Below are 21,229 nucleotides of genomic sequence, written 5' to 3'. Positions count from 1 at the left end.
CCATGAAATGATTGTGACTATTTCTTCCAATTTTTTTGTTGCTTCTTGGGGAAGGGATGCGCAGAGCAACTCATGTCCGCCATGCTCGCCTGTCTCTAAAGCCCCTCTGCTCTTCCTCACAGGAAACAAGATTCGGTTTCATCCTTTACCCCATCTAGTTCTCTCACAGATTCTGTGTCTCTGAGAGCATGAGGCAGCGCTGGTTTTAAGAATGTTCATGTTGAAAAATACTGCTCTTAGGATATATACAGCACTTCAGTGAATCACTCAACTTCTTCAATATTAACAAGGAAGAACGGAAACTCTCTTAGGGAATTCCGGTGGCACTCTTTATCATCCCCAGTTCCTAATCTTGTTGATTTTGCAGATGCTCCTTTCACTAACCAAGAGGTGGGATAGCAAATAGGATCACAGCAGGAAAATGCTTCAAGGCCAGTGTGAAGAGCTGGGCTCTTTGCACACTGCTTGAGTCGAGGATTTTCTAGCTGCATGCTAATGTGATGTAGGTACAGACCGTGCAGTTTCCATAGGCCCAGTTCTGTTTCGAAGGAAACTGGGCCTGTCTCTCCCCTGGGACATGATGCTCTGGAAAGAATAAGGGCTGAGACCCAGGAGACCTGGGTTCAAGGGTCTGGCTCTGCCACTTTCTCCCATTTAGCCTCTTTGAGGCTCTGTTTCCTTATTGGTAAGATGGATGTAATAACCCAATACTTGCTTGGATATGATCAAATTCAGCAATAGCCATGGGTAGCCTTTACAAATGATTCACATGCTATAAGTGCAAGGCTTTAAATTACAAATTAATTCATAACTAATGTCTTGAAATCCCAAGATGAGGTGACTAAGAGACGGTCTGTCTCTCCACTGCTGATTCTTCCTTCTGCTTCCCTGCCTCAGGACACAAGAAGGCTGTGGCCCAGCAGACCCCCACCAAACACTCCCACCATTAAGTCATTCACTGCCCCCCTCCTGGACAACAGGGATGTAGGCAGATACTCAGAGGACACAGTCATGCTTTGGTACTTGGGGATGGCAGACCACAGCAGATGCTGTCTCTCAAGACCCACGCTTGTATTTCTTTACACTGCAAAGCAGGGGGGTCTTTCAGCTGAGTAAGCCTGGGAAGGGAAGCCCACGGCGTAGGAGGAACAGCAGGAGGGAACTGTCAGGTGGGTTTTCATGCTAAGCTTTATGTTCACACGGAGTGATCACAGCCCCTCTGACACTCTTGTCAGATTATCACTGCACCACCGCCAAGCCACATGGTCACAAATGCAAACTTTTAAGAGCAAGAGGCATCTCTCTTTTCTTAACCAAAAATACAACTTTAAAAGTTTGCTCCGTGAGGGATTAGGGTTTGTTTTACTATGTTTTAAAATGTGTTGCTATAAACTTTTAATCCTAGGATACATATCTAAGGAAAACCAAAGCTATTCAGCTCAATAATATATCACAAATATGTATCTATCTTGGCCATGCCTTAATAAAGGAAGTTCTGGGTCCTAGGCTGGATAACCCAGACAGCGGGGTAAGATGTAACCTCTCCAGGTTTCTGTTACAGAAACTAGCATGAAGTGCATAAAGGGAGCAGAGGGCAGCCACCTAAAACTATGGGTCTTTCATAACAGAGGCTCCTTCTCAGAGGAGCTTGGGTTTCCAAGAAGCATCGGGAAACAGAACTTGGCGCCGACCCTCACTTGATGGCATCGCCAGCCCGCCTCCAGCGCGCCAGCCCCTGGGCCTTACCTCCAGCCACTTTACACCCCACCTCTACTCAGGTCATCCTGCTGCGGCGGGAACGAAGACTTCCGGGACTCCTCCCCGGCTAGGCGTCACTGTCCAGTGCCCCGCCTGCCCCTCCTGCACGGGCACCTGGGCCTGTCCTTCCACACTGTGGCCGAGCCAAGGTGGGAAGGGACCCGAGGCTAAGGGCAGACCTTCGTCTGCTTTTTTGCCTTTCCAGGTTACCTATTTGCCTTTCCAGGTCGGCGGCTTCATCCGGCGTGGCTCGCGGAAGGACTCCCGGATCGCTGAAGCTGGTGCGAAGCAGGGTCCCCATCACAAAGAAGAACAGAATGCCACCAACCACGGGGATGGCGGGGGTGATTTTCACTGCTAGATACGGGCAGCTGCCAACAGGTTGGGAAGGCAGGAGGAGAGGGGAAAGAGAAAGGAAATATAATGTCAGTAATCAACAGTGAGCAGTCTATATTTTCCAAGAAGCCGTAAGCTTCTTTGGAGGAGCAAAATTGATTTCCATTAAAAATTCATCTATGTTAAGCATTTACATTTGGGGAGGTCTGCAATTCTCTCTTGTGGACAGCTTCACCCTCCCTGTCGAGCCACAAAACCCCAGGCCCTCTGCTCCCACAGTGCTATTCGGGAAAGACACTGGCAGAGGAGAGAAAATCATCCCACTTGCACGATCAGTGCAGGATGAACAAGAGCTTGTACCCCGCGAGCTATCAATACAGCTAGTGAATCTGTGCCGTCTTCCCAGCCTTCCCTGAAACTGCACAAGAAAAGAAGATGCCGGCTTAGAACCATCTTCCCCAGACCCAGGCTTTCCTTCCTGAGTTGAACACCTTCCTGGCCCAAAAGCTGAGAAGCGCAAATGCACCCTTTAAAGGCAAGAAACCGTTTTTCAATATTTTGGAGCTAATCTGTCCAAAAGAGGTTAATGAGCTATGGAAATGAACTTGCAAGCCGGTTTCTGAAGAAGACTAAAGGCATTTAGGCAGGTGGACTATAATAAACTTCTGCTTTCCAGAAGGCATTTTTTTTTAAATATGAAATTTATTGTCAAATTGGTTTCCATACAATACCCAGCGCTCATCCCAACAGGTGCCCTCCTCAATGCCCATCAGCCACTTTCCCCTCCCTCCCACCCATCAACCCTGTTTATTCTCAGTTTTTAAGAGTCTCCTATGGTTTGCCTCCTTCCCTCTCTAACATTTTTCCCCCTTCCCCTCCCCCATGGGTTTCTGTTAAGTTTCTCAGGATCCACATAAGAGTGAAACCATATGGTATCTGTCTTTCTCTGTATGGCTTATTTCACTTAGCATCACACTCTCCAGTTCCATCCACGTTGCTACAAAAGGCCATATTTCATTCTTTCTCATTGCCACGTAGTATTCCATTGTGTATATAAAGCACAATTTCTTTATCCATTCATCAGTTGATGGACATTCAGGCTCTTTCCACAATTTGGCTATTGTTGAAAGTGCTGCTATAAACATTGGGGTACAAGTGCCCCTATGTACCAGCACGCCTGTATCCCCTGGGTAAATTCCTAGCAGTGCTATTGCTGGGTCATAGGGTAGATCTATTTTTAATTTTTTGAGGAACCTCCATACTGTTTTCCAGAGCGGCTGCACCAGTTTGCATTCCCACCAACAGTGCAGGAGGGCTCCCGTTTCTCCACATCCTCTCTGGCAGCTATACTCTCCTGATTTGTTCATTTTAGCCACTCTGACCGGCGTGAGGTGGTATCTCAGTGTGGTTTTGATGTGTCTTTCCCTGATGAGGAGTGACATTGAGCATCTTTTCATGTGCCTATTGGCCATCTGGATGTCTTCTTTAGAAAAGTGTCTATTCAGGTTTTCTGCCCATTTTTTCACTGGATTATTTGTTTTTTGGGTGTGGAGTTTGGTGAGCTCTTTATAGATTTTGGATACTAGCCCTTTGTCCGATATGTCATTTACAAATATCTTTTCCCATTCCGTTGGTTGCCTTTTAGTTTTGTTGATTGTTTCCTTTTCAGTGCAGAAGGTTTTTTATCTTCATGAGATCCCAATAGTTCATTTTTGCTTTTAATTCCCTTGCCTTTGGGGATGTGTCAAGTAAGAGATTGCTGTGGCTGAGGTCAGAGAGGTCTTTTCCTGCTTTCTCCTCTAGGGTTTTGATGGTTTCCTGTCTCACATTCAGGTCCTTTATCCATTTTGAGTTTGTTTTTGTGAATGGTGCAAGAAAGTGGTCTAGTTTTATCCTTCTGCATGTTGCTGTCCAGTTCTCCCAGCACCATTTGTTAAAGAGACTGTCTTTTTTCCATTGGATATTCTTTCCTGCTTTGTCAAAGATTAGTTGGCCATACTTTTGTGGGTCTAATTCTGGGGTTTCTATTCTATTGCGTTGGTCTATGTGTCTGTTTTTGTGCCAATACCATGCTGTCTTGATGATTACAGCTTTGTAGTAGAGGCTAGAGTCTGGGATTGTGATGCCTCCTGCTTTGGTCTTCTTCTTCAAAATTACTTTGGCTATTCGGGGTCTTGTGTGGTTCCATACAAATTTTAGGATTGCTTGTTCTAGCTTCGAGAAGAATGCTGGTGCAATTTTGATTGGGATTGCATTGAATGTGTAGATTGCTTTGGGTAGTATTGACATTTTAACAATATTTATTCTTCCAATCTATGAGCATGGGATGTTTTTCCATTTCTTTGTGTCTTCTTCAATTTCCTTCATAAGCTTTCTATAGTTTTCAGCATACAGATCTTTTACATCTTTGGTTAGGTTTATTCCTAGGTATTTTATGTTTCTTGGTGCAATTGTGAATGGGATCAGTTTCTTTATTTGTCTTTCTGTTGCTTCATTATTAGTGTATAAGAATGCAACTGATCTCTGTACACTGATTTTGTATCCTGAGACTTTGCTGAATTCATGTATCAGTTCTAGCAGACTTTTGGTGGAGTCTATCGGGTTTTCCATGTATAATATCATGTCATCTGCAAAAAGTGAAAGCTTGACTTTATCTTTGCCAATTTTGATCCTTTTGATTTCCTTTTGTTGTCTGATTATGATGCTAGAACTTCCAACACTATGTTAAACAACAGCAGTGAGAGTGGACATCCCTGTCGTGTTCCTGATCTCAGGGAGAAAGCTCTCAGTTTTTCCCCATTGAGGATGATATTAGCTGTGGGCTTTTCATAAGTGGCTTCTATGATGTTTAAGTATGTTCCTTCTATCCCGACTTTCTTGAGGGTTTTTATTAAGAAAGGATGCTGAATTTTGTCAAATGCTTTTTCTGCATCAATTGACAGGATCATATGGTTCTTATCTTTTCTTTTATTAATGTGATGTATCACATTGATTGATTTGTGAATGTTGAACCAGCCCTGCAGCCCAGGAATGAATCCCACTTGATCATGGTGAATAATTCTTTTTATATGCTGTTGAATTCAATGTGTTAGTACCTTATTGAGAATTTTTGCATCCATATTCATCAAGGATATTGGCCTGTAGTTCTCTTTTTCTGCTGGGTCTCTGTCTGGTTTAGGAATCAAAGTAATGATGGATTCATAGAATAAGTCTGGAAGTTTTCCTTCCCTTTCTATTTTTTGGAACAGCTTGAGAAGGATAGGTACTATCTCTGCTTTAAATGTCTGGTAGAATTCCCCTGGGAAGCCATCTGGTCCTGGACTCTTATTGTTGGGAGATTTTTGATAACTGATTCAATTTCTTCATTGGTTATGGGTCTGTTCAAGTTTTCTATTTCTTCCTGAAAATGGAATTATTACAACCAATCCCTCAGAAACACAAGCAATTATCAGGGAATACTATGAAAAAATTACATGCCAACAAACTGGACAACCTGGAAGAAATGGACAAATTCCTAAGCACCCACACACTTCCAAAACTCAAACAGGAAGAAATATAAAACTTGAACAGACTCATATCCAGAAGGCATTTGAGCTACCAATTGAAGAGCGTGGCCCAACTCAATTCTACGAAACCCCTTCGCTGTCTTTCAGTCCTAGGAGCAGATATTCAGCAAGGACTGTGAGGAGTCAGGGAGACTCTAGTCTACACCAGCTGGGCTCTGGGGATCCAGGCACCAGAACAGCTTTAAGCACTGCACCCTGGCCCATTATCACTGTCCCTTGACTCCACAGAGGTGGCGAATGGCAGAGTGGGAACCAACGCCATGCCTGGAGCTGAGTGAGGATCGGATCTGCAATGACCGTGGTCAGTCTGTTGTCACCACGTTCAGTAACCTCATGGGCACCATCAAGGAACACAACAGGGAATCACAAGATTGTAGGATCTGGAATGGAAATCACCTTCTGGATGGGCCACCCACCAGGGGATACGCTTGCAGATATTCAAGCTGAAACAAACAGAGAGAGTAGAGATGAAAGCTTTGTTCCAGACAAGGAGGTGGACAGGGGGCTCAGTCCTGGGAATGTTAGGGACCAGCACCCCATTCCTGTGCCGTGCTTGCAGAGGAGGTAGTGAGATCTCTGATGGGATGGCAAGGGGATCCCAGCAAGAGTCCAGGCCTCAAGGACCACGGGGCATGATCCCCTTTGCCGAGGCCAGCATCAGGCATGTTAGAACATCTGGTCTTGAAGAGGCATGGTGAATGAGACAGAGACCTGAAGACCAGGTCACAGTAAAGATGACTTTCCAACAACTCTAAGAAGGTGGATGAGTGACCCCCAAAACGACTGGGAGGCATGGCCTGCAGGCAGGCAGACTGGGGTCTCCAAGAGAAACACCTGATTTAGAGACACAACAATTTATGACATTTCTAACATCTCGTTCATCTTTCCCATACCAACTGCCCTGCAGAAACAAAATGAAACAACCATCACCGATCTCTCGTGTCACATTTCACTCGCTGGATTGTCAGTTGTGACTTCTCTTCATGGGACTCACAGGAAACCATAAAAAACTGTTCACTGTCACTCCTGCATCAGTGTGACCCTGCCCAAACTTCCAGACACTTATGACCTTTTTGAACATCCTCAGAGATTCTTGTAGAACAGTATATTTGGCAAAGAGAGCCCTAAGATACAAAGAATGTGGATAAAAGGAACACAACACTCTCTAACCTAAAGATAAGCACTTTGTGAAAGCACTCAGTTCAATTATGGAAAGGACTTTTTAAATTCAACTGATTTTGCTCTACATTAAAAAAAAATCATTGCTTTCCTCGAGTGTTTTCTGGCAAATTTGAACATAATTAATACCCTTTAATGGGCTTCCGATTTTTCTTAAAAAATGTGAAAAGCCTCAAGTTAAATAACCAAACATTTAAGAGACTGAGGACACCATAATCTGGTAAATAGCCCTTAGTATCTACTTCTGGATTTGTAAAGGGAACATTTTCTTGCAATAGGAATTAGACAGAGAGAAGATTTTAAAAGATGGCCCCACTAAGATCCAGTATAAAGTGACAATCAAAAGCACATTTACTACTGAATCAAACCTGGAATCCAAATGTTCATATGGGGCTGAATCCTAGCTTTATGACGTGGTGTGGTGCGGTGGGCTTTGGGGATAGGTGCTCCTCAGGGCGTGTCTATTACGTTATTTAGACTGTAAGTCCATGTTTGGACAGTGACATGGAACTTTTATGAAGAGCTGGTAATAAAAATTGATTGCTGCAAGTCTATTGATTAAATCTCTGACTGTGATATCATCCTGGAGTTAAGAGCAAGGAACTCAAGCTCTAGAGGGTCATTAAAAGGTATTTGTGGCATAAAGTATGACATTACCTTGGTTATACTTATTGTCATATAAAAAACAACCTTACCACTGTATGAAGCCTTGGAAATGTGCTGGTGTACCACAATCAGAAATAAACACAGTCCATATCAGAGGCATAAAACTGACCCTGGTATTAATGGATTTCAATTTACATATATTAGCCCTAAAATATTTTTTTCCTTTCAAGTTTTTATTTAAATTCTAGTTAGTTAACATATATGATCATATTGGTTTCAGGAGTAGAATTTAGTGATTCATCACTTACATATGACACCCAGTGCTCATTATAACAAGTGCCCTCCATAATGCCCATCACCCATCTAGCTGATCTCCCCTCCCACCTCACCTCCAGCAACCCTCAGTTTATTCTCTATAGTTAAGAGTCTCTTACGGTTTGCTCCCCTCTCTCTTTTTTCTCCTCCTTCCCCTATATTCATCTGTTTTGTTTCTTAAATTCCACATATGAGTGAAATCATATGATATTTGTCTTTCTCTGATTGACTTATTTCACTTAGCATAATACAGTCTAGCTCCATCCACATCATTGCAAATGGCAAGATTTCATTCTTTTTAATGGCTGAGTAATATTCCATATGTACATCCCACTTCTTCTTTGTCCATTCATCCCAACACTTGGGCTCTTTCTATAATTTGGCTATTGTTGATGATGTTGCTGTAAACATTGGGGTGCATGTGCCCCTCTGAATCTGTAGCCCTAAAGTATTTTTTAGTATAAAAGAATCTACTCTAGGTGGACTATGTGTGTGTGTGTATGTGTGTGTGTGCATGCATGCGTATTAATTTTTTTAATGTCTATTTATTTTTGAGAGACAGAAAGAGAGAGCGAGCCAGGAAGGGGCAGAGTGAGAGGGAGAGAAAATCCCAAGCAGGCTTCAACAGTGCAGAGCCTGATGTGGGGCTCAAATCTACAAACTCTGAGTTCATGACCTGAGCCGAAATCAAGAGTCAGATGCTTAACCAACTGAGCCACCCAGGCACCCTGTATATATTCTTTTTACAAAATGGTTAGGAAAATGATTAATTGTGTAGAATATGATTTTCCATAATTTAAATTCCAAATTCAACAGGAGGATGCCTATTTGAATAATGGCAGAGAATAAAACAGGTCAACATTCCTCCCTTCTTGTTATTAATGAGTTTGAATAAGAAACAGTTGGAAGAGTTGTTATGCGGCAGCACCCAGGGCACAGCAGGACAATATGATGGGGCCACTGGTCAGTAGGATGTGATCCATCATGAGTATTGCAGGCTGTGATTTATTTAGTTCCATTTGGCTTCTCCAAGGATGAAGGATACTTCAGTGCTGTCAGAAACCCCCTGTGGAGGTGGTTTAGCAGATCTTGGGTTACAGCATTATCTGTCTTTCCCTTTTAGGTCTGAAATGTTACTTGGCTGACCTCAAAGGATGCCTGCTCAAAGTCCCAGAGGTTGCCTCCATAGAGCAAGATGTAGCTAATGAGTAAGCCACGTCCTATATGGCTTCTTGTTGTCCCAAGTCCACTGCATGTGGGGCTGTTATCTTTAAGGGCCACCCACTTCTCCAGGCTGACAGCTCCGGAGTCTCCCATAGCCTCTACCTGCATTCCCCCATCTCCCACCAAGGATGTCCACCGCACTAGGTTGCTAATATGTGACATTTGAAATGAGAGATCATTGTCTTTAACTTGAGTATTCTGTCCCCTGGCACATTCTCTTCCCAGAGATAGTACATTGTGGTTTGAGTTATTTGCACTTGGGGTGCAGATTAATTATGACCTACCCAGGAAAGGAGGAATGGGGAGAGTCTAGATGACAAGTGAATGGCTACCACCCACCAGGGCTTCTGACTGTGAGGGATCACATGTGAATCTGAAATACAACTTTTTTGGTCTTCCTTTGAAACCTGCTCCTGCCCCTGGGTAAAAACTCAGGCTGGTCCCCTGACTTTTCTGGTCATGAGATGAAGGTGACAAGAAGTCCTTTGGTCACTGTAAGTGGCAAGCGGTCTCATTTAAGTAATTAAAAATGTGGCAATCCCAGTTCATGGTGGAGACCTCTAACTTGGCCAAGTGCCCTTTCTAGACACTGGTGGCTGGAGAAGAAAGGACAAGGAGCAGGAAGGGAGATCGGGAAGTGCTGGTTTGAAAAGCAAGCCCTGTTGCAAGGTGGCTTTGCACTTGTGGGCCCCCCAGATGTTAACCCAGCTCTCTCTTGAGTCTGTTTCCAGAAGCCCCCGCAGGAACCTCAGTGCACTGCCCCATGGGCACCGCATCATCCCTCCCTCTTATTAATTAGAGAGAAGGCAGCCTTCGTCCTGCCCAAAGCACACCCTACAGCCTCACTTTGCCCCTCTCCATCCTTGCAAGCACCTCAAGGAGTAAGTCCCATGCACTGTCTTCCTCGGGTTCTCCAGCCTGGGGGACAGCTGGCACAGCGTCTCAGCCCTCTGCCTGTCAGGCCCCCACTTCAACCTGCCCTAACCACCTGTCAGCTCTAGACCATGCGTCTCTGCCCCAAAGCCTGCAGTGACTCCCCTTTTCCCGCTAAGTTAAGTTCATGTTCTTTCTCAGGCGTCCATGACTCCTCGGCCTTCCCACACAGGCATCTGCTCACCCAGCCCTTGTGGCTGGAATGCCCCGACACCCAATGTTCAAGTTCCTATAAAGACTTTGTGAAAATTTTTTCTTGGCTCAACGCCAAGCAGAAGTGATGGCTTCTTTCTCTGCGCCTCTGTAATATTTTGTTTGCTCCTCTCTGTGGTACTTGTGGTGTTGGTGGACATGCCCCATGCACCTGATTGGACTGGAGGTCCTGGAGGGCAAGACTTGGCCCTGCTCACGGCTGTGTCCTTCACAACCCCCAGCACAATGCTTCACATAGGGCAGGTGCCTGGAAAATACTTGCTAAGTGACTGAATGAATGATCCCCATCCAACCGAATTTTATAGTAACAGGGAAAAGAGGAAGAAAGTCAAATCAGGCACACTCTCAACATCAACAATGCATTTTGTGTTTAGAACTCATTTTTCTGTCTTCTAAGCCTGCTGGGCACAAGATTAAGGGAGTTGCAGGAAACTTCCTTCCAACGGGTGCTAAGGATATGCCCTGTCCAGGAGGCTTCTCTGGCCAAGAGAAGGAGTAGATTCTCTCTAGTTCACTGAATTGAGTGTGCAATACGCACGCATCCTGTGAGCATTAACTAGAGCCCCTAACCCCTCCATGCCCTGAAGTCCTAGCAGAGAAAGCGCCTTATGTTGGTACGACTTTGTACAATACTGGCGGCTTGTGACAGTCCCCCATTCCAACCAGCCTCTGTGTGACAAAGAACAATGTCTAGTTTGTCTTTGAAATCTTGGACAACGCTCTTTCTACAAAGCAGCAGAATTCACGGCCCTAAGCAAATGATGAGATCAGTGCTACCCAGGCACCTTCAAACCGCTGCTCAGAGAAAGCAGAAAACACCTGTTTTCTGGTAAAGACCCTGCCCAGGACAGTGTTCGCTAGACCTCTGGAAGGAGGCAAGACTAATGGGAAACCCCAGCCACATCCCAGCAAGAAGAAGATTCTTAGCCCGAGCTCAGACAACTTGAAAATGGCTCCTTCACATTTCTGAGCAACTGTGGCTGGGATCTCCAATTCTGAGCACCATCTGTGGGGAGGAAGACTCCTTCCCCCGAGGGCCTGGATTTGATACAAGATGATGATGCAGCTGTCAAAGATATAAACACCAAATGGAGTCCTCGTTCCATCTGAAGACTTGTGACCTACATACTACCCAGGGCCTGTGGAAAACAGGCTATGAGCATCTTACTCTTCATAAAGCTCAATGGGAAAGTGGCAGGAGAGAAAAAGAAATAATTTGAGAGCATGCATTTTCATAACATGAAAGAAATGAGCTAATTTAGCACCAGACAAAGGAAATGCTAACATGATAAAAAGCCATTACGGTGCCCCCCCTCCCCACCGTGCAAGTCAGTGGGGGCTGTTAGGCTCTGGGTGTGATGACTGAATACCCAGCAGGGACTGTCGCCGCCTTCCGGGTAAAAATTAGAAAATGCAGCATTGCCAAAAAGATGAGGAGAAATATTTTCACTTCTCCTAGCCATCTTCCCAAATCTTTGTGAAAATAACTGATTCTGTTTTGATGTTTATTCGCGAAGGGTGGGACTGCTGCCTGGATGCTGGGTTATCCAAGACTACGTACGTAATCCGTGTGTTTTGTCATTAATTATGATTTTTTTTTTAACCATTAAACAGATACTGACATCCCAGAATCAACACTGTCATTAATTGAGCATTCATATTTAGAGACTGGTTCATAGGTTAGAATTTGACATAAAACTGATTCCTTGGACAAGACTCCTTGGTCTAAATTAATTTCTGAAACATTTCAGATAGGGAATCTGGATTTCATTATTGGGTAGCCAGGTCTCTCTGTTTTTCCACAATACATTCTTTGAGGGAAGATTAGCTTTACTTAAAATGAAAAACAAAACAAAACAAAACATTAACAAGATGTAGCAGAGACATTAAAACCAAGTGGCCTTTGGAACAAAAAGTAGAGAATCTTTTCCCATCTCAAAACAATTTGTGTCATCTTTTAATTTTTTTGCCTGCAAATGGATACACATACAGAAAAAAGTCCTGTTAATTGCAGCTCATGACCCCTGACCACATGGCCTACATCTGATATTCGTGTTCTGTCCAGTACACATGTAAGGTATAAACACCAGATTCACTATTCTTTACACACAGAAACCAGGCATGCACTTGAAGTTTATACAGGAGGGGGAGGCGGCTTCACTTCCGTGATGCTGTACTCTAACAAAAGACGTTTCTGTTTCAGAAATCACAAAGTTAACCCGTTATTTTAAATTCCAGAATCTTGGTTGCAATGCCTTTCGGTAATAGATAGGGCAAATAATCATAAAATGAAATAATCTAAGCCAATGACTCACATGTCTGAAATAATAACAGAGTAGCCTTGTGAGGAGTAGAGGTTATAAGGGTTATAATAGAAATGATCTTTCTCCTTTTCATATGAGTCATTATAAAATAAATGTATTTTTCATTTATAGGGAGGGACATAAACACCATTAATTGTATGATTTGTCCCCTTAATCACACACTTAGAAATAATGTACCACTATAGGCCAAGATAAGCACATCACCTAGAGACAAGTAGAGAAAAAGTGGATTCAGAAATAATGTCCACTCACAGCTCTAGAATGGGGAAAAACAATGATCATTTCATAAGCTCCTAAGAGTACCATTTCCCTGTAAGACACCTCCAGTGTCTGAAAGCTCCCTTCTTACTAATTGTTCATAATGATGAATCTACAAATATGATCCAGAAGGACGGACTTTTTTTTACTTGTAGTTTATTTATTTATCTTGAAAGAGAGAGTGAGAGGGAGAGGGCGAGCATGAGCAGGGGAGGGGCAGAGTAGAGAGAGAGAGAGAGAGAGATGAATCCCAAGCAGGCTCTGCACTGTCAGCACAAAAGCCCAGCGCGGGGCCTGAACTCACAAATCTCAAGATCGTAACCTGAGCCGAGATCAAGGGTAGGCTGCTTAACCGACTGAGCCACCCAGGCACCCCTGGAAGGAAGGAACTTAAATAAATGAATCCAGGGAAAGAGGGGGAAATATATCAAAAGAAAACTAGGAGGAAAAGCTCAAGCCCAGAGAGGAAGGCTGGGTGAGGGCAGAACTCCACAGAGACATTTGTAAACTGTTCAGAAGGCAGGCAAAGCTCATGGACTCAGGAGGGGACCAGTTGCTCAGGAATCTGGATTTCTCCCCGCAGGCCTCCCAGCTGCATGTGGTCACTGCAGGCTCGCCCCAAACAGCACGATCTTGCCTGAAGCCTGTGCAGCTGCTATGTAACAAAAATCAGTATCATTATCCTAAACCCGGGGCCTCCCAGACCACCCAGATAGGTCCAATGACACCAGAGAACCTGGGACTCTGGAGTTGAGAATGCAGGTTTCAATTCACAGCGTGTAAACAGCCCAACATAGCCATCCATTGTTGAGAAAGTGCGAGAGCTGGTTAGGGGGATCCTGGCATTTCAGAGATTTTGCCAAGTGATTTTTGAGTTTAAGATTCCAGGAAGCCAAAGGCTTCAGGCTAGTGTGTGAATCTCAGGGAGGAAAGCCAGTATTTCTCTGCCTCGAGACTGGCTTTTTAATGACCTCATGTGATTACTTAGGCATGGTGACCATATATCCCAGATTTTCCCTTAGAGTCCTAACTCTGATGATTGTGTCATTGTCAGATGGAGTATGGCCGTTGAGCTATTTGGTCATGGTAGGGCTATCACATTGCTTTCACGTGCATCCTGGACCCATAAGAATGGCAGACCAGAGAGGTCCCTGCAGAAAGCCCCGCACCTGGGACTTGCTGAGATTGGGGGTGGGGGGCTTCAACAGAGTGGCGGGAGGAGAGACCGCATTTTGCCCCAGTCCTAAACAGAATGCTAAGTGTGCTCTCTTGCAGAGTGTGCTCCCCGCCCCAACCATCACACTGGGCAACGTCCTTCCTTTTCAGTGTCCCAGAAGCTAGGGCTATGCAAACGTGGTCTTGGGTGTCATGAAGAAGAGTGCCTCAGAAACGTTTGGCCTTTGTGTGAGTTTTGGAAAGTTTTACAGATGCAGAGCAGGTACCGTGGATACTGTGGATGTCTGATGTCACCGATCATCATTCCTTCCTTCATCCAATTGCTCTCACTTTTATTGAGCACGTACTACATGCCAACACACCAGGCCCAATGCCAGGGATACAAGAAGATCAAGACAAGATCCTTGTTCTCAAGGGGCTCACATTTTTGTTGTTGTTGTTGTTTATTCCTTTTTTTGAGAGAGAGAGAGAGAGAGACACAGAGCATGAGTGGGGGAGGGGCAGAGAGAGAGGGAGGCACACAATCGGAAGCTGGCTCCAGGCTCTGAACTGTCAGCACAGAGCCCAACGAGGGGCTCGAACTCACAAACCACGAGATCATGACCTGAGGTGAAGTCGGAGGCCTAACCGACTGAGCCACCCAGGTGCCCCTCAAGGGGCTCACATTCTAATAGGAGAGACAGACCCCCAGAGCAGTTAACTACAAACACAACTGTGTCACACATGAAGGGATGTCTGCTCCAACCATTTTGGCAACTCTGTACAGAAGTCTCAGCAGGACTAAAGCTCTATTCATAATTCTGTATTTTATCAAACCTAAGGTGCCAACATTTTAACATGACTCACTGAGGGAAAAATGTGCCAAATAAGACAGTACTCTCTAATCACTTGGAGCCTGTATTGTACATGGTATATTGTATATGGCTATTTTAGACTTATTTAGATAGCAGGGCTTTTTAATGTTTATTTATTTTCGAGAGAGAGAAACAGACAGAGTGCAAGCAGGGAGGGGCAGAGAGAGAAGCCATAGGCTCCAGGCTCTGAGCTGTCAGCACAGAGCCCGATGCGGGGCTCAAACCCACGAACCGCAAGATCATGACCTGAGCCGAAGTCGGACACTTTACTGACTGAGCCACCCAGGCTCCCCTGGACAGCAGTTTTAAAATCATGTATCACTATTGTGATATTGTGATAATATATTTTTTTAAGTGAATGAAATGAACTGGTGAAGGAATCCTAGCACGTCTTCACACTTTTCTGAATTGCTTTTTTACTCAGAGGGGTCTGAGGTTTGTGGCTCAGTCTCGTCCCTGACGCCTCCCACCAAAGCAACACTTTCCAGACATCCTCCCCTCCCCTGGCTTCCACGCCCATCCCCCACCGTCTATCCCATCAGCAAGAGCGATGCCGTGAAAGCTGTCCGGTCCCGTTGCCCCTCTGGCAACTACAGCACCTGGCTCATTACCTTTGACCTCATCTTCTACCCGCCTCTTTCACACTCTGCTCCCTCCTCACATCCCTTTATGGCCTCGCAGGCTGCCAGTCCTGCTTGCCTGGGCTTTTGCGGTGCCCTCGCCTAGAAGCCATCCTGTGGGGAGCCACAGAGCTCCTCCACTCCTCCAAGTCTTTGCTCAAATATCACTTTCTCAGCAGAACCTTCTCTGACCACATCTGACCGCACTGGGTAAACTCCCAGCCCTCCTACTGCCAACACGCCCGCACTCCTGGCCCTTTCCCGGCTTTATCTTCCCTCCTATCACTTAACCCTGCTTGGCCCATGAACTGTCCACGCTCACCTTCTTCACTGTCTGACTCTCCCACCAGAGAAAAACTCAAAGTCAGGAGGAATTTTTGCCTGCTTGGTTCCCAGACGTAACCCACCGTGCCTACAACTGAGTTCAGCACATAGTAGGCCTTGAATGAATATTGGTCGAATGACCTGAATAGGCATCTAGAACACACGGGATACAAAGTAGACACGAGATGATCCCATTTTTGTTTCAAACACATATGTATATTCACAAAGGAAAGTCTGTGCCCTAAAACATTACCTCATTACCCATGGTGAAAGATATGAGGGTGATTTTGCAGAGCTATATCCTTTTGGTAGTTTCTAAATTTTCTTAATTAACATGGCTTATTTTTGCAGCAGAAAATATATGATTAAAAATAAATGCATACATCTCATTGAACCAAAAAAGGGGGGGGGGAGGGATTGCCAAATATTAAAATCTGTCTCTGCTTTCAAAAACATCAAGTATCAATAAAGAAGATGCTTCACAATAATGCATATTCCGGGTTAGATCAAAACCACAAAGGGCTAAAGCCCTGGATTTCTGCAGGTGTCTGTAATTAGATCGGCAGGTGGCGAGGTGCAGAGTATCATATATTTAAAGATACAAAACTCGAGTTACCTCCCATCTCTGGTCTGCACATTTTCTCACAGGCATGTGACTGGAGAAAGTTCTCCTTTAGCCACCCTTGTGGGTTTCCATCTTAAACTGGACAGTTAGATATTAACACCCTGGTGCTCCTATGTCACAATTAAAAGCAAAGCCAACCCCAAGGAGACAGCTGAGAAGGACGCCCGAGGTGCACGGCCACACGTGCCATGACATGGGCATCCTCATATCCTGGCAAGCCCTCTGGAGTTCTGGGGTCTCAGACTCATTGTATGGTCTCTTTTCCTTTCCTTGGGTTGGGGTTGGGTCCAAGGATGGCAGGATGGGGAAGGAGACCTTCAGGATGAAAAGCTGCACAAATTAAACTTCTCCAACCCTGGCCATGTTCATGGCGTTGAACCCGGGTGCTGGACAGCTCCGTGATGAGCCGAATGGACTATTCAATGCAGAGACATTTTCAACTAAATACAAATTAGTTTAATCATGATATGTTCAAGAAAACCTTTTTGGGATGAAAATTCTCTGCCTTGTTTTACACTGCACACTGAGCATCAGTGAGCCTTCTCCTCTGTCCCAAGGCACTGGCGACATCAGGCTCTCTGCTGGGATGTGGCCCTGTGTGGGTAGGGTGCTGCTGGTACCACTGATTGTTGTTTACATGTCTGTTCTCCTCCTCCCTCCTGCTAGCTGTTGTTCCCAGTTTCCAAAGCTGAGAGCTTTGGCTTTCAGCGACCCCACCCCCAGGACCTCTGTCTGCTCTCCTAGGTTTGTCCAAGCAGCGAACATAGTTTTACACATAATGACTGAGGTCTCTCTTGCAGAGTGTGCTCTCCGCCCCAACACATCACACTGGGCAACATCCTTCCCTTTCAGTGTCCAGAAGCTAGGGCTATGCAAAAGTGGTCTTGGGTGTCATGAAGAAGAGTGCCTCAGAAACGTTTGGCCTTTGTGTGAGTTTTGGAAAGTTTTACAGATGCAGAGCAGGTACCGTGGATACTGTGGATGTCTGATGTCACCGATCATCATTCCTTCCTCATCCAATTGCTCTCACTTTTATTGAACACGTACTACATACCAACACACCAGGCCCAATGCCAAGGATACAAGAAGATCAAGACAAGATCCTTGTTCTCAAGGGGCTCACATTCTTTTTTTTTTTTTATTGTTTATTCCTTTTTTGAGAGAGAGAGACAGAGACAGAGACAGAGCATGAGTGGGGGAGGGGCAGAGAGAGAGGGAGACACACAATCTGAAGCAGGCTCCAGGCTCTGAACTGTCAGCACAGAGCCCAATGAGGGGCTTGAACTCACAAACCACGAGATCATGACCTGAGGTGAAGTCGGAGGCCTAACCGACTGAGCCACCCAGGTGCCCCTCAAGGGGCTCACATTCTAATAGGAGAGACAGACCCCCAGAGCAGTTAACTATAAACACAATAGCAAGTTTGGTGACAGGGGTACAGAGTGTACTGAGGGAACGCTGAAGGGGATTAGCTTTGTTAGCCTGGATGGGATCAAAGAAGGCTTTCTGGAAAGGATATTGATGGCTAAGCAAAAGTTAGACCAGCAAAGAGGAATGGCATCTGCAAGAACACAGGGCCACAAAACCCTTCACTGTACTTACTGTGTCCAGGCCTTGCATGGTTGACTGCCATGTGATAAGGTGGGGCATTCTCAGACCCTACCTAGACTGGACTCCACTACAAGGGCAAGTCCAGCAGGAAGGGGTCTTTGCAGGTAGTTGAATCACTGCTGTATCCCCAGCACCCCAGACACTCCCTGCTGCAGGGCGGGCACTCTGTAAATATTACTGAATTGCACTTAAATAGAATCCTTGGAGCAACCTGAGAGATGTGGGTCCACACTGTGGGTGGTGAGCTGCAAAGACCATCATGCAGTTGAAAAGTTCAAGAAACCAGGCATGAATATGAGCAGACATTCATCTCAGTGTGTATTCCCTACTTCTGCTGACAGCTCTCTCCTACCCTGCTAAATAAAGCTCTCTCCTCACCCAGACATCGTGGTTGCTTTTCCCCTAGTCCTGGGGGAGAAGGAGGGCCACCCACTTCCTTTTTCAGAGGAAAAAATTACCAGGTAAATTTCCTTTATAATATTTCTCTAAGATTGAAGAGGAGTTGAGGATTTGGTTTTTCATATATCCATCATCGTAAATGTCTTAGACGTAGATGATAGTAACCAATTGTTTGGACAGAGCCACATGTGAGTTTGGATGGCTAAGCCACGTCACTCACAAACTCACAGGACAATGGCGTTTGCAATGGCAGAGACACCAATATTTGAAAAAACAGTACATGATAACTTACACAAAGTGGAAATATGGTGTCTTTGAGTAGAGAAGAAGAAAGCTACACATGCACGTAAGGGGGGAAAAATTCTATTTCCCAAAAGGAAAGGAATAAAAACAAAATGAGGTGAGCAAATTAACAGGCACATGACCCTCTGACACCAAGTTGGTGGCCATCGGGTAAGGACAGCTACAGAAGCGCATATTTGGTGGAAATAAAAACAAAATGAAATTAAAAATGAACCAAATGAAATTTACCATGAGTTTTTGGACACTGGGTTGTTGTTGGGGGCTGCTAATTAATTTTTCCCTTGTCTAAAGGGGCATCACTTACTGTTCATTAACAGATGATTCCTTTTGTCCCCCTAAACACTGACCATGCTATTGGCTATTCTGCTTTCATAGAGCTTTTGCATTAACAACAACAAAAAAAAAAAAAATAGAAGAAGAAGAAGAAGAAGAAGAAGAAGAAGAAGAAGAAGAAGAAGAAGAAGAAGAAGAAGAAGGCGGCATTTTTCTTCCCTGATGGTGGGGAGGACTCCTAGCATGTAATTATCCAGCCCATTAGACAGCAAGGTCCAATCAGACAGATACAGAGGGAAAGACCGCCCTTGGAAGGTACATAGAGGTGGTCACACAGTTTTTAAAGTAACAGGCAGCGGGGTGCCTAGGTGGATCACTCGGTTGAGTGTCCAAATTTGGCTCAGGTCATAATCTTGTGGTTCATGAGTTCGAGCCCCGTGTCGGGGTCTGTGCTGATGGCTCAGAGCCCGGAGCCTGCTTCTGATCCTGTGTCTCCCTCTCTCTCTGCCCCTCCCCTGCTCATGCTAGCTTGCTCATTCTCTCTCTCAAAATAAATAAACATTAAAAAAATTTTTTTAAGTAACAGGCAACTAGACAGGGAGACTGCAGGGAAAGGAAAGAAATTCCCAGTTGTTGATCAAAAATCTACACTTCAAGCAGTTTCACGTATTATAGTTCATGAACTCTCTACAAAAAAGTCTATGACCTTGGCATTATTACCGAGACCATTTGACAGATGAGGAAACTAAGTAATACAAAGTTCACTAATTTGAAGACATCCAGCTATGATGGATCCAGAATGAGAATTCAAATCAGATGTGGCTGTCTTCAAAGCCCATGTGCTCATGGCACATTCTCTCAATTATATCACAATAAGGTCTGCATTTATTTTTTTTTAATCAAAGAATTATTGACCTACAATATTGTATTCATTTCAGGTATAAAACATAGAAATTTGATATTTATATATAGTACAAAATGATCTCCACAAAAAGTCTAGTTACCATGAGTCACCAAAGTTGTTGACATATTATTGACTATATTCCATATTCTGTACATTACATGTCCATGTCTTGTTTTTTTATAACTGGAAGACTGTACCTCTTAACCCCTTTCACCTATTTCTTCCCATCCCCCCTCCAAGCCCCTGGCAACCATGAGTTCTGATCTGGGCCCTCTACATTTTCTCAGTAAATATAGTAACAGTTGATCGCTTCTCAGCCTTTTGGCTAAGATCAAGTGTAGTAACAGTTGTACCTGTTTTCACCTTTTTATAATGATCCAATTACCCTCATTATATATAATCAAGAATGCCTAGAAAACCTGAAACTTGATCTCGCCTGGAGGTGCCTTGCCCAGTTTGGGGAGAAGACACGCCCAGGAGTCATGAGAGACAGCACCTCTCAGTGATGGATCACCAGCAGATGGGCAGGAAAGGAAATGATTCATAGATGTGCCAAAAGACAGCTAGGCACAGGATCCTGACTGCTGTGAGCGTGGGCTGGAGCCCTGACCTGTGGGGTGAAGCACTGGGAAGATGGCAGCTCCGTCCAAGGAAAGGCATGGGGCAGCTGTGACAGGCGGAGGGCCAGAGCCTCTGATGCGTGGGACATAGGGAAGGGGTGCAGGCCACGTTTTGGTTTCTGTGCCTCCAGGGACACACAGATCCTTAACCGCTTAGGACACACTCTGAGTTTCAGTAAGGACTAACGAGGGAGACCGCCTTTGTGCTCCAAGGTCAAGAAGACTGCTCTCAGGTTCTGCTCCTCTATTCCATTTGAGAAATAACCAGCTCCATAGTTTCTACACAGAGCAGTGCTTGTATCCCCAGAATCCCTGTTAAACAAGCTTTGACACTGAACGGTGAAGACCACTCCTGTTATTTCCAAAGGCAGTTGTGTCAAACAAACATGGCATTGGTTAGTCTTGCTTCTGGGGGTCCTGATGAGTACAATGCTAAAGCAAAACTCTCATTTATGAAAAAAGAGACGCTTCCTCAAATTCCCAGGCTATGCTCAAGGAATAACTCACTTCTCATGAGAAGAGGGTGGGGTGCAGAAAGTCCAAAGCCCCCACTTCAAGAGAAGCCACAGTAACTGAAAATACTACTCTGATTTACATTCCTGTCAAGCAGGAGAGACAAAGAACCTCACATGAGGACAGGTGGAAGGTGCCAGGTAACATCTAGAAGCCTGGCTATTTTTACTAGATACTACTGGGTACAGTGATATACTTTCTAGGAAAACTCCTTGAACTCATTGGAAAAAAAACTGAAAAATACCATGCTGACCAATTAATGCCTTGGCCAGCCCACTCATCTACTTGCACTTTT

General features: G+C 44.8%; 1 protein-coding gene and 1 pseudogene across 2 annotated transcripts in view; one reads left to right on the top strand and one right to left on the bottom strand.

Annotated features, from left to right (window-relative positions):
• ZDHHC14 (zinc finger DHHC-type palmitoyltransferase 14) overlaps positions 1-21,229 on the bottom strand; it is a 291,719-nt gene that overhangs the window by 118,313 nt on the left and 152,177 nt on the right. For both annotated transcript variants that reach the window (XM_030316681.1, XM_030316682.1), the window contains exon 2: positions 1,969-2,129. In XM_030316681.1, the coding sequence (XP_030172541.1) occupies positions 1,969-2,129 (161 nt within the window). The remainder of the gene's footprint in view (positions 1-1,968; positions 2,130-21,229) is intronic.
• Positions 20,107-20,191, top strand: LOC115515177 (annotated as a pseudogene).

Source organism: Lynx canadensis, chromosome B2 (assembly GCF_007474595.2).
Source record: "Lynx canadensis isolate LIC74 chromosome B2, mLynCan4.pri.v2, whole genome shotgun sequence".
NCBI classification, from domain to species: domain Eukaryota; kingdom Metazoa; phylum Chordata; class Mammalia; order Carnivora; family Felidae; genus Lynx; species Lynx canadensis.
This window is presented reverse-complemented; position numbering and strand designations above follow the sequence as displayed.